Source organism: Lissotriton helveticus, chromosome 1_1 (genome assembly GCF_964261635.1).
Source record: "Lissotriton helveticus chromosome 1_1, aLisHel1.1, whole genome shotgun sequence".
NCBI classification, from domain to species: Eukaryota; Metazoa; Chordata; class Amphibia; order Caudata; family Salamandridae; genus Lissotriton; species Lissotriton helveticus.
The window spans coordinates 1,940,424,631-1,940,450,834 of record NC_136057.1 but is presented as its reverse complement, the minus strand read 5'-3'; the positions used below and the strand labels follow the sequence as shown (position 1 = coordinate 1,940,450,834).

The 26,204-nt window shown below is 45.1% G+C and overlaps 1 protein-coding gene across 2 annotated transcripts in view; it reads right to left on the bottom strand.

Annotated features, from left to right (window-relative positions):
• Positions 1 to 26,204, bottom strand: part of LOC144755115 (ADAMTS-like protein 2) — a 319,957-nt gene that overhangs the window by 156,204 nt on the left and 137,549 nt on the right. For both annotated transcript variants that reach the window (XM_078643636.1, XM_078643645.1), the window contains 2 exons: positions 22,169 to 22,568; positions 20,074 to 20,521 (listed from right to left, as the gene is read on the bottom strand). In XM_078643636.1, the coding sequence (XP_078499762.1) occupies positions 20,074 to 20,521; positions 22,169 to 22,568 (848 nt within the window). The remainder of the gene's footprint in view (positions 1 to 20,073; positions 20,522 to 22,168; positions 22,569 to 26,204) is intronic.

Here is a 26,204-nt window from a genome sequence, read left to right as displayed (position 1 = left end):
GAACGTTTGTCATTCTAAAAAAGAGGTTGTGGTTCTAAAATGTTTGGGAAACACTGCGATAATCCCTAAGCTAATGGGAGAACACAACCACCTGCACTTCAGAGGTCCTAAAAACAGAGCAGTTCAAGCTGGACTTTTGACAGAGGATGGTGACTGAACAGTACTGTACACGGGTTCCCAACTGAGGTGGACATCAACTGCACAACATTCAGCATCCTGAAATGCACCACAAAGTGATGCTGTGGCTCTATCAAAAACATCCTAATTAATAAATGTGGTAAATAGTGCCTGTATTAGGCATAAAGCTAAGGTTCCACTTCAGGGCAACAGTAAACTGAGACTATCGTGGTGAAGATAATGCATAGATGAATCGCAACAACCGTACCAGCCACATAGAACCTAGGAGAGGGCAGTAACAAGTACAGGAAGATAAACGTGAAAGGTAAACTAAAGTGTTCACAAAAAAGCAGTATAACAAAGGGACATTGTCACTACCACATTTTTCCTTGTCACCACAAAAAATGAACTGGAGCAAGCTGGTTAAGGTAAGATTATGTGGTGAGGCAGGTAAGAATAGGAAGACATCTCCAGCTGTAACACTGGTACTTAAGACACCTTTTGCTGCACACAGAGAGCGGCAACGTGCGGATATGTCACTTATAGGTGAGACAAAAGATAGTAAGTACACCTGCACACCATAGGCGAGTGGTGATACACTTAAAGAGCAGGCACAGAGCATGTGGCACTTAAAAGAGTTATGAAAGATAGAAACAGTGACAACAATGGGAATCAGGAAAAAGAAGCAGTGGCACATGATGTTTGGCACTGCAGAGACATGTCTCAGTGAGATGCATTCTGGTGACTGGTCATGCTCTTTTCGGTAAGGCAAGAGAACATACAAAGAACACAAAGTGTCTTAGAGATCCAAGGTCCTATACATTACTTTAAAAAAAAACATAGGGCTGGCTTGTGAATCAGTCATTTATATACTACTATCACAATGGAAAAATCTCTAAACATAGTTAAATCAGGCCATTTATAAAACAACAATGAAAGACAATAAACAGTAGTTGTTCCTGTCATTACTAGATATTGCTTTTTTTCTCATTCAAAATCTCCTCTGGTTGATTTTTGCTGATGGATACAGGCTGCAAGTCATGTGGGATGCTCACCCTCACAAATGTGGTGCCTAAGATCAACAGATAATAGGAAAAAACACACATACCACTAAAACGGCAAGCAAGAAAAAGGTAAAGAAAAGAGTACAAGTAGACTAGAGCATTAAATTATAATATGTATGTAGCACATCCTATCCCAGGCAGGGAAGCAAAGACCTTTTTATCAGATTTGCATTAAGTGCCTTGGGCCCTTTCGAAGTGCAAGGGTGATAATGTGTTGGTTGTAGATTGGCCTATATGGGAGTTGTTGGAAGAGGTGCATGAGGTTTTGAAAAATACCCTAAGCATTGTGCACTAGTGTCAATCAACGTGCAAACACGTTGTTAAAGACGAGAATTGATGCAGTCACCCATACTCATAGCCACAAATGTATGTAAGAGGTACCTGTATTACACAGTTATGAGCAGGGTATGCCCCAGGATTTAATGCTTTCTGGAACTTGAGATGGTTGTAAATTAATCATTGATAGCAGGCAGTGATTTCCATGTCTTTGGTATGGACTTTGAACCGAAGGAAAAAAGGTCTAGAGCTATAAACATCATGATGAGTTATGCCTTGCTTTCTTTGTAAGTAGGCCAGCATAGATAAAGACTGAAGGGCAAATGATAGCAGAGGTTGAATACTAAGGTTTATCTTGCAGTTGTGTTCTGGATTCTATGTAACTTCCGAATCACACAATAGAATGTTCCAAGGTATATATGTTTGGCATAGTCTGGACGGGAGAGTACTATGTTGATGGTGGTTTGTACCCTCTGAGGGAAACCTAGATAAGGGAAAACCTAGCACACGCACCTCATCATATAAAAGGATCATATTGTACCTTGATTCAAAAGGGAAATCATGGAGATGTTTGAATCCATACTTATGCTTAAATTCCATAGCTGGTGTGGAGGGATTGTAGGTTCAACTTAAGGTACTGTATCTATTTATATATGACAGACCATGTATAAGTCGACCATCAGACTAAAATTAACTCAATTTCCAAAGGTAATGCACTTTCTGACAGCAAAAAATCATTTGAACCAGATTCTTTTTCTAGTCATTTGACAAGGGAAAAAACATAGGGAGGATGTGACAAGTTGAATACTTTCACAATGCGAATAATTTTGGTTTAAATGCTTAGGAGTTTTACAACAACATGGCTGTAATAAAAGAATTGAAATGAAATGTTACATCTAAACAATAAAAGAGGTAGGTCAACAACTAAAAATATTGGTCATGTGACAGTAAATATTAACCACAGAGACGTTATGCTGTGAAATCACACCACTAGGTAATGGAGGCAAGAATGCTAGGTAAGAGACATAGAGACGAAGGGAACCAATGCCACACTACAGTGAGTTTTAACTGCAATTAGAAGGCCTTTTCGAATATTTTTGTGAATTGTTTGCGTTACACAATGTCACATTAATCAAGAGCGAGAGGTACTTAGTGGACCTTGCCTCCTGTATCAAATAGATAATCAAAAGAAATCCACTAGAAAGCTTAAACTGATATCTTTCCAGATATACTAGTATTCCTTAAGGGAAATTTACTTTTCTTAAAATAACCCTCACCCACCAAAAGGTCCCTTGGTGGCATGGGTTCACCCACGGAGCCACGGGCAGGCAAAGTAGTAGCTTCCTATAGCCTGATGCCCAGGACATATTGTTTGGGGTCACAGACAACAAACATTCACATGTATTTTGTCCAGTAGGCGCAACCCCCTGCAGCACAAACCCTTTGGATGCCAGTTTGCAGTAGCACATTATTGATCAGGGAAGGACACTATCTGCAGTTAAGGTAATATTTGTGTCCATAAGTTAATATCGTTCAAACTTGTATTTATGGTTCATTAATTGAAAGCCTTTATTATTAGGGTGAGCGCTCTAAGTAAAGGTTGTAAGCTCTGACTGCACTACTGACAGTGGTTCCAGTATACAAATGTGCACACGTTATCAAAGTTTAGCAATATGAGGCTATGTATAATGCTCCCAGCATGCTCTCTGATTAGATGCAAATATTTGCAGAAGCCTGAAAGCAGGATTGATTATTCTTTGCTTTCAAAACAAAATGTTCATAAAAAATGAAAGTAGGAAAAAAAACATTTGCTAAACTACTGTAAAATTTCAGGTACCATTCCTTTGCAGCATTATTTAGTAAAATGTGTTGATGCATGCTAGTATTTCCCCAAAATGTTCATAAGGGAAAATCAGTGTAACCAGTTTCAATACGATTATGGGAAACATAAAAAAAAGCATTGGAAAAGCCAGTAGGTCTGATATTGGTGGTCAGCTTTTTAGTTTTGTCAATGTGTGACTTGTTTTGGCATGATTTTTGTAAAACCTTATAGGTGTGGGAGCTGCCAGGCTCTCACCAGTATTCTAAACATTGGCAAAAGCTAAAATTGTTTTTGGTCTCAAAAAGCATACACTGCCACAGTAGTTACTGGCATTCAACAAAACTACTTTGTGTGCCGATATGCTCCTTGTGAAAGAGCAGAATGCTGTCACTCACAGTGAAGCCAGCCGATACAGAGAGAGAGAGACATCATTTTATTAAACATAAAAGGTCACGGTCAATGCCAGACCAAATTAGGGGCCCAATTAATAAAGAAAGTCTCAAAACTGCACCCATGATATGTGTCCTTGCATTAAGGGCACCTACACCACTTTTGTGAATTCACAAGAATTTGCAGAAGTAGGGCAAGAAATAGTACTCCTAAAAAATATTTGTGAGCTGCATTTTAGAATGAGCAAATCTGCATGTGTAGATTTACTCATGTGAAAATCTGAGCATTTGCAAGTTTACTTTCCCTCCAAGCAAGAGAGAGAGAATCTCTTGTTTTAGAAGCGTTAGATGTTCTGTGGACATTGGACATTGTTTGGGAGGTATGTGTGGGGGAGTAGAGGTGAGTTCCAGGCAATAACCATACTGGATAATTTGTCTTGCTCACTTGTACGTGGTGATGGAATTCCAGACATGTAGGAACTGTGATAGTCTTCCCCCGACCGGAGTGGAATGGCATGGGGGGAAGTGGAGGGAAGTCACTGTTTTGTGGTAGGGGAGGTGCAGTGTTATTCCCGCGGTCTCTTCCTTTGTTGTTATTTCCTCTGTAACCCCCTCTAAAATATCCTTTTAGAGGAAGTTTGAGTGGGGCTTTTGTAGGAAGTAGAAGTGTTGTCTGTCCCAATGGTTTTGGAGGCGCCCCTATAAAAGGAGCGACGAAAGGAACCTCTAGTTTTTGGTCACTTTTAGGCCCCCATGGACTAAGCTGTGTCTGTGTCTTTTTTCATCTTCTCTAAAGATGTGTATACAGTAGTTCCAAGGCTGATTAAGAATTTGAGACTGCACCTCCTGCTTAAAAGCAGATATGCGTAGCCATCCGTGCCTGCGCTGTAAAACGCTGTAAAATGCTTGTATTAACAAGCACGAGATGCTGTGTCCGCTGCATCAAGAGCACATTTGATAGAGGTGTTTGTATTTAGCTTTCCCTCTTGTATGAGGTCATTAGCCTTATCACTATAGTGTTCTGGAAGATGTTGCATGAGTGTCTCAAGCTCATCATAATGCACTCTATCATACCTGGCCAGCAAAGCTTGGGCGCTGGCAATGCGCCAGTAATTTGCCCCCTGTGACGCCACCCATTTACCAGATGCGTACAATAATTTAGATTCTTCATCCAGAGGAGGGGCATCAACTGTTGTTTGGGAATCTGCCAGTTTACAGGCATTTGACACTACTAGAGAATCTAGGGGGAGCTGCCCTTTGATATCAGCTGGATCATTTGGAGCTGGATTATTTTTCATATCAACCCTGGGGTTGAGAGCTCTAGCCCTGACAGGGTCTTTAAACACATCAGGGGCATGTTTAATCATACCTTTTAACATAGGTAAAGTATTTGTTGACTTTTGTGATTGTGTAAAAGTCTCTAATAAAAAATCTTCCTCCCAAAGGTCTGAGAGTAATTCTACCCCATAATATTTGGCTGCTCTATTTATGAGTTGCGCAAAACCTATGTTGTCGTCTGGAGGGGATGGTTTAGATGGATATGAGTCTGGCTCAGGTATATCTGGGATATTAATATAATCGTCCCAAGTGTCAGATGGTGGGATACTGTGGATATCATCATCATCATCCCTTTGTGGGTCTTCATCACCATCCCCATCTCCATCCACAAAGTCATCCTCATCATTTTGTGGTGCAGGTGAAGCAGGAAGCAGTGGAGAGGGTGCTGGAGAAAGTGGTATAGTTGAAAGATTTGGAGGGGGAGAGGAGGGTCTGAAAGGTGAAGTTGCTATGTCTTTCTTCTTTAAGGGTATCTCAGGTGCCTCTGGGGTGTCCAATTTCCTCTTTTTAGGTGGTATTGTGATGACATGACCGATAACAGGGGCCATGTGTAGCGTTTGAAACAGTTCTTTTGAGCTTAATCTAGATATAGTCTTGAAAAACTGAGCCTTCAAATTGGCTGACAGAAAAGCTTCTTTAGATAACAGAATCGCCTCCTCTATAGACAAGTCTGGTTCCCCCAACTGAGCCTGCCAATATATATTATGCTTTTGAAGATCATCAGGTCTATAGTCCATCAGCATATTATATAAAAAACCAATCCTTTTACGAGATCGAATGGCTTCAACTAAAGGATTAGGGACAGGTTTAACATGTTTTCGGATTAAAAAATTCCGAACTTGAAGATATTTGAAAAAGGAAGCCCTAGTCAATTGATGCTTTAGAACTAGATTGTCAAAGTTTAACATAGACCCATTTGATTCAAACAGATCCCCAATTTGGGTGACGCCCTTATGAGACCAATCTCTAGCCACCTGGTCCCAGAGCACAGAAGGAAGTATTTTATCCGCATTAAATGGTGTATAGTATGTCACCTTTCCTAGTTTTATCATTCTAGAAACCTTCCTCCACACTCTAAAAGCTGCTTCCAAAACTTTGAAGCGTGTTCTCTTGTATTAATTGCCTTCAAGTTCTTTAAATACACTGCGTGTAGCATGTGTCCCTAAGAGCAAGTAAAATATTGATGGTGCTTCAGCCGGATCACCTACCTCCTCCCCTGTTAACAATAAACAAAAAATCAGGAATTGCCCGGCCACCTCTTTCGACTGGAAGTGTCATCAACCTCATTGCCCGCCTCGATTTTCCAGGGGCCCAAAGAAATCTTGCACATATAGATTGTAGCTGTTGCAAATAGTTTACAGGAATCTCCAAGGGTATGGCTCTAAACAGATATAAGACTTTAGATAAAATGCTCATTTTGATAATATTCCCCCGTCCGATTATAGTTAATTGTAACCGTCCCCATCTATCTAATGATTGTTTGATATGATGGAGTATGGAGGTCCAGTTTCTTTCATAGATGTCTTTATTGTAATACCTAAATATGTTACTTCTGATACCACTCTGGGGTCAATAATGTGAATATTACCAGTGCATAAAACTTGCGTTTTTAAGGAATTTAATTTGTATCCTGATACTGAGCCAAATTCCTGGGCTAACCGCTCAATCTCCACTAGTGCTTCAGCTGGATTTACCGTCACCACCGCCACATCATCAGCATAAGCAAATACTGTATGCGGAATATTTTGGACAATAAATGGTTTAATGTGTCGATTATTAGATAGTCTATTTAAAAAGGGATTAATAAATAAAGCAAAGAGCAGCGGGGAGCAAGGGCATCCTTGCCTAGTTCCTCTTGTGATTTTAATCACTGCTGATGTCCTACCCATAGCTGCTTTTCTTGCATTCGGAGCGGTGTACAACACTTGGATTGCAGTTAAAAAATATTGCCAAAGCCTGCTCTGTACATGATCTCCCATAAATAATGCCATTCTACGCGATCAAACGCTTTCTCAGCGTCTAGTAATATTAATGCAAGTTCTCGCTTATCTGCCTGGGCAATGTGAAATAGTGTTATAACTTTATTTATATGTGTAACGGTACCTCTATTGCAGATGAATCCATGTTGATTTAGGGAAACTAAAGGTGAAATAACTTTAGAAATACGATTGGCGAGAATTTTTGAATAAAGTTTACTATCACACTTAAGTAAGGATATCGGACGGTATGACCCCGGCAACTCTGGTGGCTTACCCTTCTTACTAAAAACAACGATAGTGGCATCATCCCATGACTTTGGTGCTTTACCCAGTTGCGCTGCTCTGAAAGTGTCTAGCATGATGTGCTTTAGCTGATCAAAAAACAGTTTGTAAACTTCTCCGGAAATATAATCTGGCCCTGCAGCTTTCCCATTTGCTAGACTTTTTATATCCTGTTCTAATTCTTCCATAGTGAACGGGGTATCCAACCACTCTTTATCACTTTCGGATTATTGTGTGAAATTCCCTAACTCAAATAGTGAATCTGATATTGAATCTGCTCCAGGCACTTTCTGTTGAGTATATAATTCTCCATAAAACTGATGCAGAATATCCAAAATTTTATCTGGATCTTGATGTAAGTTACCATACTGATCCTTTAAGCTAGCAATAGATCTTGCTGTTTCCTGCATCTTTAAGCGAAGGGCCAGAGATCTCCCAATTGCCTCTCCATATACATGGGATTGACGTTTGTATATCATATATGTTTTAGCGTTCTCTTTACTCCAAATCCCAGATATCCTAGCCCGGCCCAGGGCGACTAAATCTTCAGCTTCTGCAATGTTCCCTTGATTAATACCTTTTTGCATTTCCTTTATTAGATTCTCTTCCGCGCTCTTGAGTGCAGTACAGAGATCTCGTATTTTATCCCTACGTTTTTTTTGCCGATAATTACCATAACGCATTACCTCACCTCTAAAACATGCTTTAAATGTTTCCCACATTATATCAATACTAACTGAGTACAGATTAAAATTAACAAACTCCATCATCCAATTTGACATATAAGTTTTAAATTCATTGTCCAGACAGAGTTTCCTATCAAAGGAAAAAGTTCTACATGTATAATTGATCGTTAGATCCGGTTTTTCTATCAAGATAGGAGCATGGTCTGATGTTTCTTTTGAGAATAGTTGTATATTAGCACCAGTTAAGGACGATAAAGGAACAAAAAAACAATCTAATCGAGCCATTTTCCTATGGGGAAACGAATAGTAAGTATACCCGGGTAATGAAGAATTAAGATGAGTCCAAGTATCGACTAAGCCATGATCAGTTATCAAATTATAAAGAGCTCTAAACACCCGGGGTTTACGTCCGTTATATTTTGCCAGATCTCCTGTTAGTTCCATTGTATTCAAATTAATATTCATATCGCCGCATATTATCAAGGGAGTAGCCCAAGATGCTAACTCGATATTTAATTGCTCAAGAACCTCTGCTTCATCCAGGTTTGATCCATATATTGAGCATAAAGTAAAATGAGAAGTATTTATCTTTAACTCTGCTATAGCCCATCTCCCCCATTTATCAGTTAAGCTGCGTACTGCTGTGCAAAATCGTGGTTTCGATAATATCATCACACCCCGAGTCATGACTGTTTGTTGTGAAGCACATATAAGTGAATATCCCAGATCAGCTACTAAAAATCTATTATTCCAGGGTAAGTGCGTCTCCTGTAGACAAATAATATCTGGTTGTATATGACGGATTTCGAACGTGCCCTTTTCCTTTTATTCAAATGATTGAGGCCTGACACGTTTAAAGAACAAATTTTAATACTACGTGCCATTGAACTTTGTCGTGACAATCAAAACAAAAATGTAGCTCTTACTCATCCTCTCAGGATTTTTTGACCAATTTAGAATTGTTACTCATATTTTTTTTGTGTTGCATCTTATGCCAACCGTGGTTTTTACCCCTTTCCCCCCCCCCCAAACTACCCCCCCCCACTGCCCTCCTACCTGATCGCCCTCCCCCCTACCCGGATACCCTCCACCCCCCCTTACCGAGGCGTTGGGACTTATAGTCCTGTAGATGAAAAGCTGCCCGAGCCCCCTGCCAACTCCGACAGGAATACAATATACATATACATATTATAACCAAACTTAATCAAAACGAAAAGCAACAAAGCATTACATGCGACCACTAACCCTGGTTAGGCTATAACCTGTATAGTCTACATGGCGTGTAAAAATTATTTCGCTGCGGGCACATTAATAAAAAATCTAGTTTTCTCTTTATATATGACCTTCAATTTGGCGGGGTTCATACCCAGCACAGACGTGCAAGGACATCCTCAATAACAGGTAAACAGCCATCACAGCCAGAGCTATCATCAACCAGTTCCAGGTATGTCATCTATTTGCACTCAGCTCAAAACTGCCTACATCGAATCATTTAAAAAAAAAAGAAAAAAAGATCCTAGCTCAATGGTCTTTTCTAACTAGACTACAATTTGCAATGGCCCGTTCCTTAGCAAACTATTAGAAATAGCTGCCTACATAAATCTTCTCTCTGACATTCTAAATTTGGAACATGAGACTATATGCTGCAAATCGAGTAGTGGCACTAAAGTTTGAATTAGTCACAAGATGCCGGATTCCATAGTAGTGTGATTTCTTTCTGACAGAGATCATGGAAGACACATCCAACAGATTACACTGTACAGGAATGATATTAATATGTGTGAATGGTAGGGATGTTGTCTAATTGGATTTAACAAACTCTTTTTGACACTTCTGCACTGTAAGTAAGCAGGGTCCCCTCAGTATGGGATCCAGTGTGATGAAATGTGTGTACAGACCCGATGGGACACTGCACTATTACCACATCGGCAGAACTTTTTCGAAACACTGATCTAGACCACTGCAGAGGGAAGGAATCCCTCTTGACATAATTTTCAGCTTATTGAATCTCCTGTGGAAATGGAACACCTAGTAACAGATTAAATGAAACACAATGGGCTAGACGGGGGCGTGGCCGAACAGCCACGATGGCGGACGGCTTTCACTAGCGCTCCGTGCCCGGCCGGGCTATATCCGAATTATACAGATTTGCAGGGGACACTGCCTTGTAAAACCAACAACAACTGCTGCGGCGCTCTGTCCGGAGTCCGAGAACCCGTGTGGCGGCGAGAAAGGACACCGGGAAAGGAGACTTCCGAGCCGCGCCGAGACTCGCGGCGGGGGCCTGAGAGACCGGGAGGTGGAGTGAGCCGGCGATCCGACAGCGGCACTGGGCACACTGAGACCTGAGGAGAGCCGGCACCCAGGACTGCGGGGCTGCCTCGTGGAAGACGGAACCGACCGGCGGACCCTCCGCGGCTGCCGCCGCCTGAGGGGAGAGCGACTGTGGCGGGACGGGAGAGGCTGGGAGAGACACGCCGAGACCCACGCTCCTGCTGTGAAACGCTGGGCTGAGCGGAGCTGCCATTTTGGGAAACCCGACTGGTGAGGGGTTCGGAGATCGAGGTGAGCCCTCCGAGCTATTGGGGGCCCGCGCTTTCCAGCGACCTGCTTCTCTCTCCCCCCCCCCCGATAACCCTGCCGCTGGTGGATTGATCTCGCCCGGGCGCTTGGGGGGCCTGGACCCGAAGAGATGCTCCGTGTGTAGCCGGGGACTGCCTCCGAAGACGACCCTCACCCTGCACAGACCCCACGCTAGGGGGGAAACACTACTGCGACGTGGGCTCCTTCCTGGTGAGGCCCAGATACGGGCCCGGAAACCCCCGGGGGGTCGTCTCTGTTCGGTGCGGGCCCCTCGACTCGCCGGCCCATCCCCCACCTGAGAGCCGAGAGCGGAGTCGCCGAAGCCGTCGCCCTGGATGACAGGGACGCACCCCGTGGACGGCAGAGCCCGGAGGGCCGACACCACCACGGGACGGCTTACAGCCCCGGGCCTGCCGCAACGAGGCTGCCGTACCTACACTGTACCGATTAAAAGACAGGCTTGCCGGGAGGGCCTACGCGGCGCCCAACGGCGACCTTTGCCGCCTTGGATGAGGGGTCCTTTGGACACTAGAGTCACTACTTGGATGCGATTAGCTTGATTCTGGACTCCCTATATAATTACTCGGGTCCTACTATACAATACAACCACACGGAAGAGTCGAGGTGCTCGGCAAAGGACACTCTAGTGCGGTACGCCATGGTTCGGAAAGGGCAGAGGAATGTGGAGGGTCCGGGGGAGCCGACGGGACCCGGCCTGCTGACTGGCGCTGGAGAGGGCGGAGGTGGACCTGGCAGGGCGGACCAGACGGAGTCGAGTACTACACATACGGACAAGTTGGACCTCATACTCCAAGAGATCCGAGACTCCCGACAAGCGTTGGAGCACCAACTGGGGACCCTGACTAATAACCTATCCCTTTTAAAAGCGGACCATGGCAAGCTGGCGGACAAGGTCAAGGACCATGGGCTGGCACTCACGGATCTTGCGCCCACGGTGGCTGGTCACAGCAAATCTATCCAGGACATCCAGGGTCAGGTGGCCGCACTGATGGACCGGGTCAAAGACGCGGAAGGCTGCAACCGGAGGAACAATATACGCGTGATCGGTCTGCCGGAAGGATGTGAGGAACCGCGGGCTGCAGAATTCATGGAACAGTGGTTCAGAGACCACGTGGCGACGGACGGACTTTCCCCATACTTTTGTGTGGAACGGGCGCACAGGATCCCGACGGGACAGTCTCAGCCGGGACGCCCGCCTCGCCCTCTCATAGTCCGCATCCTGAATTACCGAGATAGGGATACCCTCCTGAGAAAAGCTCGAGAAAGATCCACCATCCAGTTTGAAAATCGGAGAGTATCGCTCTATCCGGACTACACAAACATGGTACAAAAGCAGAGGGCCTCCTACACGGAGGTGAAGAAGAAACTGAGAAGCGCGCACCTGAAATATGCTTTACTCTTCCCCGCACGCCTGAAAGTTATACATGGGAAGAAGTCACACTTCTTCGAGAGCCCAACAGATGCTGAACAATGGCTAGAGGTGATGGGCCTGGATGGCAGTCAAGGGGCATCCCAAGAGGCAGACGCGGGGGCGTCGGAGAGGAACTCGAGGGGTGGTCGTCGCTCCCCGTCTGGATCCAGAAAAGGAAATACTGAGCGCAGCCCATCACGGAACCATCAGAGGGACGGACAACGGGAAGCCATCTCGCTCGCTGGCACCTTCAGGGAGGACGCAGCGAAAATAACTTCGGATTCTGAAGACGCCACTCGGACTCGGACAACAGCGTGCTGCTCTTCCCTACAATCACACCTAGAGCCGCAGACGACCTCATAGACAGCTGACCTGTTGGGCGATATCCCGAATTGACTTCTCTGCAGCAGTTGATGCAAGGTATCCTTTTTCTGTTATACCTAGACCCCGGGGGCCGGACCCCGAAAGAACAGTGATGGAGGCGGGAGGTGGGTGTGAGGGAAAGGTGAATGGACAAGAACTCAATCCCCAAAACGCACCACGCCCTCTGGAAACGGCACTGTACTGTAGAACCCCGGGGTGCGGCTCATGGCCGCTTACTGTCAACCATGCACACCCTGTCCATAATCACATTATGCTTACGTTGAGTGCCCGGCCGGGCCACCGTTGAGCCGGTGGGAACCGGAACTGATAACGAAATGACTGTACGTGTGCTGGACCCACCCCCCCAAGGCGAATGCACACACATTTGGCTCTCTAAGTTGTTATTGTTAGCGTTGGGCCCAGATAGGTTTTATAGCTGCGCCAAGTTTGTTTTAGAACTGTTGCTAATCTTTATGGGTGCACTCTCCTGGGTTCAGCTCCCTAATGTTCTCGACATAGGCCCAACCCCGATACTGGTTCTTCCACACACTGATCATGGCTGAACGGACTGGCATGTATAAAGTCACCACCTGGAACGTGCGAGGGCTGGGGGCAGTGCAGAAAAGACACCGGGTCCACTCCTACCTCCTTAGACAGCAGACACAAATTGCCTTCTTACAAGAAACACACCTCACGGTCCTCGAAACTCAGAAGCTGCGGAAAAAGTGGAGAGGGACTATGGGGCAGATTTATGTCGGACTTGCGCCACGTTTACACCGCCGTTGCGTCACGCAACAGCGGCGTAAACGTGGCACATCCCTGCGACCCATTTACAGCGTGACGCATCTAGGCATATGCGTCACGTTGTAAAGCCCTGCGCCACCTGTGGGCGTTCCGGCGCAGGGTGGGCGTTCCGGGGCAGGTGCGCCTCGCAAAAGTGCCTGCGTGAAATCTACAAGATTTCACGCAGGCACTTTTAGGCCAATGCTGCGTCAAAACCCTGCGCCTACTTGAAGCAGGCGTAAGGCTTGACGCAGCATTGGACAGATAGGGCCCCCCAGAGCATTGCTGGAGCTGCGTCGCGCTTGCGACGCAACTCCAGCAATGCGCCACCTTTACGGCACAGATGCGTCACGCATCTGTGCCGTTTTTGCCCCATGGTGCGCCGCATTGTAAATGCGGCGCACCATGGGCGGCGGAGCTGCAGCGCACAATAACTGGCGCATCCCTGGGGATGCACCGGTTATTGTAAATCTGCCTCTAAATATTCAACATCCTACTCAGCATTCTCTAGAGGAGCCACTATCTGGGTGCGACACGGAACACCATTTACTGCAATAGAAAGGAAAGTGGATGATCAGGGCAGGTATATCCTGGTGAAGGGCGCCCTAGATGGCAAGTTGATTGTTCTGGGATGCATTTATGCCCCGAATTACGATCAAGACCTATTTTTATAGAGGGTCGGGAGAGCACTCTCCCCGTGGGCGGATATTCCCTGGGTGCTCGGAGGGGACTGGAATGGTGTGTTGGACCTGGCCCTGGACAGATCACACCCGCCCCTGCAAGCAGCCAGTGCAATCAAGCTCACGGACACATTCAGGCCATGGATGGAAGGCTGGAGACTCAGGGATATATGGCGGGAGGTACATCCCACACATAAAGAATACTCCTTCTACTCCCCTGTACACGACTTGCACACACGTATAGATCGCTTCCTATGCTCCCAGGCACTCGTCCCACTGATATGCGCACCAGAATACCTAGCAAAGACCTTCTCGGACCACAGGCCCCTCAAATGTACTATCTCATGGGGTAGAGTCCCGACTCCAGTCCCTACATAGAGACTCAACCCCCAGCACTTGGAAGATGGTCCATTTAAAGCAGCTCTCTCAGAGGCCCTGTCACGGTACTGGGAGGTCAACTGGGATACTGCCTCCTCCAACTTAGTAGTCTGGGATGCGATGAAGGTGGTTGTGCGGGGAGAGGCGATTGGGAAATTGGTGGGCGCTAGACAGGAGATCCACCAGAAATTGTGTGAGGTGGAGACCGCCTAGCGGAACTTGAGCGGGGGCCAGTGGGGGACCCGGGGAGGAAACAGGCTCTTCAGACACAACACATCTTACATGCTGAGACGTTAGAAACGCTGCGCAATATTGACTACAAGACCTACTTACAACGACAACACACGGAGGCGGACCGCTCCAGAGCGCTACTCGCCCGCATCATACGTGATAAGCCGGACACCCCAGTTATTACCCAAATCCGTACCCCGATGGGCGACATAGTGGACACACAATGTGGCATAAACCGGGCATTCCACGACCACTTACAGGCTCTATATGCCCGACCTGGACCGGAAGACCCTACACTTATCACTGACTTCATGCGGGACCTCCCCTTTCCTCAACTGACAGCAGCGGTACGAGAATCTATAGAAGGCCCCATCACCCAACACGAAATACGCAATGCAATCAAACACCTGAACAGAAACAAAACCCCGGGCATGGATGGACTCCTGGTGGAGTTCTAGTCCACTTATGCCAACACATTAGTGCCGATCCTGGAACGGGTTTATAAGGAGGCCTTCGAGAGGGGCCATCTGCCGCACTCGACCATGCAGGCCGTGGTGATATCTATCCCTAAGCCGGACAGGGACGCTCTGGAGCTCACAAATTATAGACCTCTATCCATGTTGGCCACGAAATATAAAATCCTGAGCAAAGCTATTGCCCTATGGGTCCAGCCTCATATGACTACCCTTATACACTGCGACCAGTGTGGCTTCCTCCCGGGGCGCAGCACCTCCCTCAACACGAGGCGCCTGCACGCTGTCATGACAGCGACGCCAACTGCATTAGTGCGGGCGGGATGTATTGCGTTAGACCTCAAGCAGGCATTTGACTCGCTCTCTTGGCCCTTTATGTTCGAGGCCCTGATCCGATTCGGGTTCCCAGTCCCGCTGCTACGGTGGATCATGCTGTTGTACACCGGTCCCACTGCTAGGGCGAGCACGGGACGCTACGTATCGGCCGAATACCCAGTTCACCGGGGCACCAGGCAAGGATGCCCCCTGTCCCCATTGCTGTTCGTACTGGCATTGGAACCACTGGCCATTGCTCTCCGCCAACACGCGGGGAAAAGGGGGATCCTGGTGGCGGGGTCGGCCCATCTCCTATCAGTATATGCGGATGATATGCTACTGTACCTCCGGGATCTGGAGGCCGACCATACAGTACTGTACGACACTTTCCGCCGTTTTGAAATGGCATCGGGTCTGGCTATCAACCCGGACAAATCGGTGGGGTTTTACTTCCACGAGGGGCCTCGCCTGCCCTCTCTGCCATTTGGCAACTACACGATCCCGGTAGCCCAACCTAGGTTTAAGTACCTGGGAATACACGTATACCGAAAGCCGGAAGACCAACTAGAGGGCAATATTTCTAGAGCCATTGCCGGCCTCCGGGGTAGTGTGGGTTTTTGGACCTCGCTCCCCTTGTCGGTCATGGGTCGCATCGCGATAGCGAAGATGGTAATGTTACCGCGCCTGCTGTACTACTTCGTGAACCTTCCCATATGCGTCCCGCACCGTACCTTCGAGTCCCTAAAAACATTATTGATTACCCTGATATGGGGGTCGGGCAGGCGGCGGATTAGTTTGCGGAAATTACAACTCAGTACCTCACAGGGTGGATTGGGGGCCCCAGATTTCCAAGGTTACTTTTACGCGAGCCAACTCCAATGGTTGTCTTACTGGCTGGCGGGGAGAAGTCTCCACGAGATCGGATGGTCGACGGGCCGGCTGAGCCGAGGGGAATTACACGCTCTACTACTACCCAAGAGTAGAATTCCGCATGAGTGCCACCCACTGCTCCGCGTTGCCCTTCTGTGCTGGAAGAAAGCTTTATCTTATACGTCCACCGCCCTGCCATACGCAGATAACATACCACTGCTCGGGATCCCGACACCACAGGGACGGCTCACTAGACATGCCCTTAGAGACTGGACGGCGAGCGGGATCGAGGGGGTGGGCAGCTTCTTCGGAGACGACTCATTGCTGGACCACCGCACTTTCGTGCAGGTGACCGGGACCTCGGACAGACATTACCTACTACATGCTACGATATCTCACTACATCAGGACGACTTGGGCGCCACAGCGCACCCACCCACAGCAGCATGAACTAGTACACTTAATGCACTACATGGGGGCAGGCGGTCACCTGGTACGATGGCTGTATACCGGGATTAGAGCCCATGCCGCAATCTCCCTCGACACACTACGAGAGCTCTGGTCCCGAGATACAGGGGAGGAACTCACGGAAACGACTTGGCGGGTGGCCCTAGAACACTCAAGGAGGGTCTCCAGAAACGTAAAGTTCAAATTCATTCAGGCCATGATCCTCCATAGGGCATACCTCACCCCGAAGAGGATACACAAGATGTTCTCCAATGCCTCCCATCAGTGCCCGCGCTGTGGGACGGACGAGGCGGACTTCCTCCATATGCTTTGGTCATGCCCACGGTTGAGGGGGTACTGGAGTGAGGTGTGTCAGACACTACGAGAGGTGCCCCAGATTCAGGTAAAGGACAGTGCATTGTATTGCCTAGTTGTTGCCCGGCCTCGCCCTAAGACATTAAAACCCAAGCTGAGATTTGTAGACTTGGCCCTCCTCCTAGCGATCAGGAAAATCACTATGCAGTGGAAATCCTCGAGAGCGCCTAGGGCGGGGGCACGGCGAATTGACGTAGTGAAATGGGGTAAGGCAGAGAGTACTGCCCTTAGAAAGGGGGAAAAAGGGGGGAGGCGAAAAATTCCGATGGCACTGTACTGGGAGACTATGCTACTAACATTGGAGGGTATTGACCAGCCCTTGTCCCAGGACAGCTGAGCACACTGAGACCTGGAGGAACTATGGTGACACGTGAAAGGCACTGAGAAGAGTGGGGGTTGCTTGGAAAAGGTTTCATAGCAAAATCCTAGTAGAGACTGAACAGCGCTGGGGAGCGCAGACCGATTAGACAGGAGGAATTCAGCACCAGAGTTCGACGGGTGGGGGAGGGATAGTTGGGGAGGGGGTAGGGAAGGGACGGGACAGCCCCTGAAGTTCACAGAGACTGCTACTACTGTATGTAATATTTAATGGGAAGACTCCGCAGAAGATGTTCTGACTCTGGGTTGTAGATTGGGAGAAAATTTAAAAACCGTGATGTATGACATGTTTAAGATGACAATGTATGCTACGTTGGTAATATGCATTCACGAATAGAGTTTAAAAAAAAAAACAATGGGCTAGACACAAAGGTTAACTGAGACGAAAGTCTAACTTTACGACTTTCGGTATTCACAAAGGTCATTTATGAGTAATAAGGTTAGACCTTTGTCTCAGTTTAACTTTGATCTTTTGGTCTCAATTAAACTTAAGAGAAAACTTAATTTAAACTGAGACAATGGCCTAACTTTACTACTCGGAAATGCCCTTTGTGAATACTGAAAGTCGTTAAGTTAAACTTTCGTCTCAGTTTACCTTTGTGATTTAAGCTACTTTTTGATTTTTTTCTGTTTTGAGTTAATTGTATGGACCATTATATGACCCTACAACCTGGGCAGTAATCGGATGAGTTTCAGAGCTTTTGTTGTATAAGATAACATGATTTTAACACTGGATGGATTGCTTTTATTTACATTGTCCTTACATTAGATATTAGGCCTGCATTTTGCTATACCGGTAACCTGCGTTTTACACTTTTTACTCTTGACAGTGCATTTTGATTGTACCAACCATCTATATTTATTTCTATTTAGTGTAATTCACTACTTTATATGTCATTTAATGTTTAGGGGAGTTATCAAGGCTCTTCTCCAAATTGTATCCAAGAGTGGATAGCAGGAGGACTCCACTTATGTATAGAATATAACTCATTGCTCCACTGCAAGAGGGAAATACATATGCTCTTGCTTACTTTGTTTTGGTGAGTCACCACAGTATATCGGCTCTTTTCGTTTATACTGTCCTATACCACATTAATTAGGATATGGCAGATTGGTATCTTGTCTTCATTTTTAGAACTTTTTGAGGTCTAACGCTCAACTTTGTATCTTTTTGGACTAACACACAGACTGTGTTGGAATATCTCAACACTGCATGTGAGTTATCTATTGGTTACTGTATTTAAATATATTTCTATGACTCAGTATGGCTAATGAATCGTGATGGTTCGTTATTGTTTTGTTTTGAATAACAACAGCTCCCATTTGTTTTGGAGATACCTTTCTGGATCGCCTTCCAGACCAGCGACCGTTACGTTAACCATCTAGGTCAGTAGACATTGAGTTTGTCATCCTTCTTAAGTTTCACTATACACAACCTTGTATACATGGAAGGTGTGGTTCCTTCACTTTCTTTTTTCTTGTGAACTTTTTGGTTAGATAAATGAGGGTTGTAGGCTCTTCTTTTTTGTTAAATCTGGTCACACTGCTGGCTCACTTGGCTATTGGTGTGCACATACCTTTGGAACATTAACACATAGCATGACACTTGCTTCTTGTTTTGACTTGATCACTTTGCTTATAAGGGGCACTATGTCGAGGTTAGCCCCTTTTTTAAAATGGGGTTTTCAAGGATTATACTCAGTGCGGTCTTTCTTGCTGTTCTGTTCTCTGGTCACAAAAACACAATAAGTAGAGGAATTTCTAGTTTGTTCAAACATGTTATTCGGTTTTATCACTTGCGCTTAACATCATTCATTTTTCTCTGATATGTTTATATGTATACATTACAGCCTTGAAAAAGTCCCCGTCGTGACAAAACACGTGTCGGCTGGTGCTTGTACCATCTGAGAGAAATACATAAACATCATCTGAACAACATTGGAGTTTGTAGTGTGGAACATTTCTTTGTCTCTTACAGACTGCATCACAAATATGTGTATTTGACTGCTTTTAGATTGTTTACAGGAATGCGTTGGTCTCTAGTTTTTCTACCTTTGTGAATCAGGCCCAATATGTTCAGCAGGTTATACGTAGGAAAGAACAGAGGCAAATGCAATATCATACAGTTGTGCAGGTGATCCCCGGTAGACATAGAACACTATGGAGACGGTACTCACAGAAGGGACAGGGGATATCATCTTCATTGTGTTTAATATTTCATGGTATAAGCAGAAAGGAAAGTGAGGAGAATTTTGGAATGCAAAGGGAGACATATGACCAGCAGAATCAAAGAAGTTAAGTTTAATTTTTATAGCTCACCCTAAGTCTTCCCCTAGAGAACCGTGCTCAGTTTTGGAGGCCACTGTCTGAAATACCAGTCTGCAGAACACATCTAGACTACTGTGTCCAGTGGTAGATGCCATGTCTCCAAGAAGATAAAGACACATTACAGGCAGTCTGGAACAGAGTTACAAAGGTGTTGTCAACTCTGCTTCAGAAATCATATTAAGAGGGATGTTATGGTTTAAATCTGCATCACCTATAAGAGGGTAAGAAGTGAGAAATATGATGAGAGTTACACATATTCCAGGGACAGTAATGGAGTTGTAGGATGCAGGAACAGTAGAGGGGTCAATAGGTAAGATTTTCAAACTGGCTGAGAGCGGCCTGAGCTGTAACCCGGGCATTAAATAACACTAGAGGTTTAGATTATTTGGAACTGCTTCTGGCTGCTGTCAGGTACATTGGCACACAAGATGAAGTTGGCAGTCCTTATTGTCCCTCAATAGCTATACAACGTTGTAAATTGGTACCTGTCCGTATCTGTGGCTTGCAAGGGCTGCACCTTCGACGTTGCATTGGAGGCTACTGGATCTTGTGAGACAGCCACCATCAGGGCGATATCCTCAGACACCTCTGGTACATGGTCTTCGTCCGCCAGCTTGGCACCAGTAATAATATGGCCTTCCGTGCCAGTCATTCCCAAGGCATTCATTTTCTCGTGTCTATTATGAAGGTCTCCCTCCTCAGCCAAGCCTGTCAACAGAGCCCCCCAAAAGCCACCAGTGCTATTCCTGCGTGCTAGAATTGCTGCCAAATGTTGGATACCTCGGCAGAGAGCCAGTTCAACACGATCACCACGGTGACACAATCTCCAAAAGTATCGCAGTCTGGATGCCCGAATCCTACTTCCCACCTTTCTTGACCTCAATGGCCCCACGGGGCGGGCTGTGCTCATCGGGATGTGGTTTACCTGGAGTTCTGCAAGAATATGGTTAGAAGTGAATAATAAGACAAGGCACTAAATGGGCAGAGAGATATATCTTTCAATATGCACAATTAACCAATGTCACAACTCACCAGCGGCTAGTTTCATGACTTGCAAGATACTATTTTGAATCCTTCATTAGAGGCATATAACATACTTTCAGAAAAAAATAGCAGTCTCTTGTCCTGCATAACAGACACTACTTCACAACTTGAATGTAAAACCCAAGTGTGAGATGCATTACAACATCCCATGGGAGACCAATGAAGCAACTGACACAAGGAACCAAATTCCCTCCCTGAATGAACGACCCATCTCGCTCCACTGCACTACAGAAATCCCTCTCGGACCTTGAACAAGAGATCCACCTCACTACCATAGACACAGCTTTCCCATCTATCATCACAACTGAGGTGACAAACACATCTCAATAGCTAACTAGACCCTCGTCTAATATCTTAATGGGAGAATCAGTTCACAACATGCTTAACATACATCTCATATCTGACAAGAAAAAAATGAACTATCTACCATCATTTTCATGCCCGTGCATGTCAGATTAACAGGAGGAAAAGATCTGATATGTTTCAGTTCATTCTTCTCAAGCCACACTCATAAGGACCTCTTTACAGTGCCTACTAATGTTCTGTGTGACATCCCCTAAGTATCTGCTGTCTCTGATCAACTATTGCATGCATATGGACAATAATCAGATCTGCATCTGTACAGATGAGAAACAAGACAACCAGTGCCACGTCATGTACTGACTCACTATGTCCAATGAACAATGCAATATAATTGGGTATGCTTTAATGCAGCTGTAATAGAGGTAATTTCTGAGTCTGTGGAAATCCAACCCTCCCTTCGTTCAACTGGCTCTCCTTTAAGAAACCCTTCATGCCATTACTATGGATTCCCAAACCAGAAATCACTTTTGATGATGAGCAGTTGTCTGTATTGTAGATGAACATTGCAACTAAAAAATATTTTCCGTTTCTCGCAAGGACGTAGGATCATGCTGCCACAGCTGACCAACTTGGTCCTCATAAACCTCATCTCCAGGATGGACTCAACAGTTGTGCCAATAGTGACCTACCAAATAAAAGCAACAGTAAGATCCAAAGAGAATTCAATTGTGAAGCAAGCTTAAAATGGCAGGACCTGCACTAAAGTTACTCTATTGGTTGCCAGTCAAGCAGAATGTTGCGCTCAAAACACAGCATAGGCTGTCAAGCAAAACTGTTGCTTGCATACTACATGCTCCAGGTCAATCTCCCATAATTAGGTGTTTCAACAGGCCAATGTGGTTCACATTTCAGGGAGATCCCTTCACGGCCAATGCTCTTCCCCCAGATCTTCCTTCTGTTGGTCCTCAAGACTGACTTGCAGCACCAAGGCTGAAAAAGCCCAACTCTTCCTCTGCATGCTTGGACCCACTTTGATTTAACAACTTCTCGAAGGCAAACAAACTGTTTTAGCCATTTGTTCCTCATTGTCTTTTGCTACCCCGGCAGATTGAGCAATATATAAAACAATGAATAAAGTATCAAATGCAATAAAATGAGAGATTCAGCTTACAAACTTCACAAGATAATCTCGCGTTCTGTAAGGCAGACCTCACTCTCAGAGGAGCTACTCACCCAAATGTCCTCCATCCTCATCTCCACCCTCTGCGCCTTGATCATCTTCCTCCTTTTCCTGTCCTCCCACTTGATTTGTATGGTAGTTCCTGCCTCGGCTGTTAAATACCTCATCCCCTGCTATCCACTTCCAATCTCCAGTGTTATTGGCCCAGTTGAACTGCCTGCTGTTGAAGTCTTCGTCGCCGTTCTGCGTGAAACCACGGGATGCTTCAGCCTGTGACAGCCATGTGGAGTTGTGGCTGCTGGCAGAATCTGGCGGGTCGAGGTCAACAGCATTGAGGTGAGAGGTTGAGTGGTGGGAGTATGGCGGTACATCCAAGTTGTACACTGATGCTGGCGTTCGAGGTACTGTGTACTCATATGTGATATGTGGCAATTTGCCATTGAAGTTGTAATACTGAGAGTAAACCACAAACATAATATTTTGTTTAAATAAAAATCAATGAGCATAGCAAATTAAAAGCAAGACACAGAAGACCATAATATTTTATGGTGAGGTTGTGATTCTAAGCAATAATTTATTTCATTACTGCCTAGCTGTCATGACACAGTCCTATGCAGAACAGTTGGCCTGGTAACATTGAAGAGAATACAACAAGAGGGAGAACATGGTGTGGAAATGTCATGGTGAAAGAGGGTGAGCAGCAGATTGGCAGAGGCAAAAACAGAAATTTGGCTGCACCTGAGCAGGAGGTTGCTGATGGTGTGTGGAAGTTTTGCAAACAGTGGTAGATTGTAGGAGGAGGAAGATTGTAGGAGGACTACAGATGGTGAAAAGGATGCTCATTGACTGAGTGTAGGATGACGGTAGTAGCTATAACGGTGTGACAGACGGTTCACAGGTGGAGGATGGTGCACACGAGGCTGGCAAAGAGTGTGCTGGGGTTTGCAGACAGTTTGCAGAATGATGACCAAGAGTATAGAAGAAAGATGGCAGTGCATGAACAAGGTTTGGACTAGTCAGTGTGTGTTGAAGGGTGGATGAGGACTAGTCATAGATTGGCAAAATGTTAGAAGCACATTTTCAGATGATTTCACTAAGTAAGGAGATGTGAGGAGACAATTGGCAAGGGGTCTGCAGAAGTAGGCTATGTGGTGTGGAAAACGCTGTCAATTTGTGAGCAGAATGTTGGTGGACTGCAGGATGTTTGCACATGGTGTGCAGAAGTTTGGACCAGATATTCAGGAGGGTTTGCAGAGGATGTACAGGGCACTGCTGTAGAGTGAGTAGTAGGCTGATGATGTACAGATTAGGAGTATAGGTGGTTGTTAGTGCCCACACCATGCTCAGTGTTGTCATTAACAATGTAATTTGAAATGCTATCAGTGATGTCACTAATGATAACATTATACATGTGATGCGTGATACAACCTGTAAGGTCATAAGCAGAGCATGGTGGGGGCATAAGTTCTAGTTAGCTCAATAACCTTTAACTGGTGATTTTCAGTGGATTGTTTTATGTTTCAATGTAACATTTTAACTAATACGTTCACCTAATATATCACTTTAACCTTTGTATTTTTTCAGTGAATTATGTATTTTTTTTATGGAATATAGATATTATTACCATATCCTACTAAAACATCACTTCAACAGTTGTTTTTTTTAAGTGAATTTCTAGGGTTGTTTTATCCTAATGCAGATCTTATTACCATGCCCAACCCCCGTGGGCGCACAACCGCTGCCTGCGTCCAGGCCTTGCATCCATTTCCCTGTGGGTGCCCACCCCACAAAGACTCAACCCACATTTTGTTTTTGGAATTTATTTTCTCGGTCCCTCAGGAGTCCCTTGGGACTCCCTCAGGTTTTGCACTGACCCACCTCTCAAATTCTTTTTTTAAATCTTGGGCCCTCAGATCCCTCTGGAAGCCCCAGAACCTCAGCTCAAGTGCCAGCGTACCTGCTGTCCACTGATATGGTATTTTTAAAACATTTTCCGGATGGGGACCAGGTCCCAGAGTCCTGTAATAGCCGCCGCAAGATTTCTGTTTATCGTGCGGCCAGTCAATCAGAGCTCTTCAGTCAATTAGGCATTTTTGAATTTCAGTCAAACTGTCAATATATATACATTTTGAAACTTAATATCTTCAAAACTAGTTAAAAGATTTACACCAAATCACAAAAGTATGCTTTCTGGGTAAAAATCCATCTTTTTGCCAAATTGAGTGTAACTCCGTTCAGCCATTTTGGCTGTAGCACTGTTTAAAATTTCCTGTGGAAAAAAAAGTGTGATCGAACTATAATTACATGGTATATATCTGGGGGTGATAGTGCCAGCAAAGTTAATATTGTCAACATTCTCTTGGAAAAGGCATTGTTCTTTTCTTAATAACTCCAAAACAACATAAATTCATCCACTTAGGCACTTTCATGGAAATGTTGATGCTGATCCATGAAGTGGGGCCAAGAATAAGTGGGGAGTGGGTGGCAAAACATCAATTCGCCATTAAAATTTCAATAGGAAAATTTGCTCTCCAATTCAGAAAAACAGCAGAACAGATTTACAGCAAATCTGGCACAAAGTTAGAACTTTACTCAGAAAGCGTTGCTTTTTTTTATTATTATTTGGTGTAAATCTGTGCATTTAATACAGTGCTTGTGTTGGGCATGAAGGGTTAACCTCCAGAAATAGTTATCAATATCTCCGCTGGTGTCCTAATAGGGTCTGATTGGCCAATATAAAGGGGATTTGTCAATCCAGATTGGCTGGCCACAACATGAACAATATGTGTGGAAGTCATTACACGACTCAGAGACATTGTCCCAAAGTCCTGAAAATGATTAAAAAATATAAGGGGCAGTGTGGTCACATCCTGACACCCAGGGTCATGTGTGGGAGGTCCTGAAGCGATCTCACATGATTGGCTGGCTGCAACGTGGGTAACATGCTGTAGGTTCCATTACAGGACTTAAAATGTATTGCAGTGAAAGCCTGAAGGTCACAAAAAGGAAAGACAAAGGAAGGGTGATAACAGAATTTAGACAGAATGTGAATAGTTTGTTAGTGTACTATACACATTTTAGGAATTGTGGTATGTTCTACTGTGATTTTACCCTGTGAAAAATGATGATTCTCTGCTTGGATTTGATGAACCACGGTTGAGGGAAAACCGTTTTCTCTCATGATTTTCTCATACAGAATAAGATAAAATGCTCCAGAAACCAAAATGAGAACAGATTTGCTATAAGCTCACACTATCGTCCTCAGCCATGTGAGAAGTCTGATATTCCAAGTAAAACATGTACTTCCAAAAGCAGTAGCAATTTGTCAGTCGATTCCTTTGTTTTCTACTGCAACTTCACCACAGTGGTCTAATGAACAAACAGTGTCAATATTAGATTTGGGCGGTAAATTCCGTTCCGCTCGCGTAACTTGTGGAATTTGGGTAATTTTGCATTCCGCGGAGAACGTGTAATTGGCAAAAATTCCGCGACCCGCAGCTTCGCAGAATTTTTTGCTTGTTCGCGCTTTCAAAATGGGTGTTCGTTTGATATTTCCACCCAAGCACGCAAACAGCGTTTGTGAACAGGAAAAAAGTATCGCGAATAGGCGAAACAAGCAATTCCGCATGTTTGCTGAACTTTTGATTTTTTACCGTTTCGCGGAGCTTTGCATAGCGTGACTATGCAAATTCCGCCCACCCCTAGTCAATATACAAAACAAAAAGTGTGCAACACCTGAATGCCATCTTGATTGAATCAAGGCTGTAAAACTGAAAGCTCTCCTTAAGAAATGAACAAAATGAGAGGGTTCCTTTTGTTACATAAATTGTGGTTATTGCCCTAGAAAGCTAAAACTAATGCATATTTTCTATAAATTCTCAAAAATCTGCCTCATCAATGTCAGAACAAAGTCTTGTATGCTGAGTGAAACGTACTTTCAACACTAGTAGCAGCCTGTCATTTGATTCCCCAGTGTTCTATTGCAGCTTCACCACAGTGTTATTATGAACAACTAGTGTGCTAAAATTCTGTATTTATGACAAGAGTATAGTACACCTGACCTACCTTAATGGAATTAAACTGTAAAAC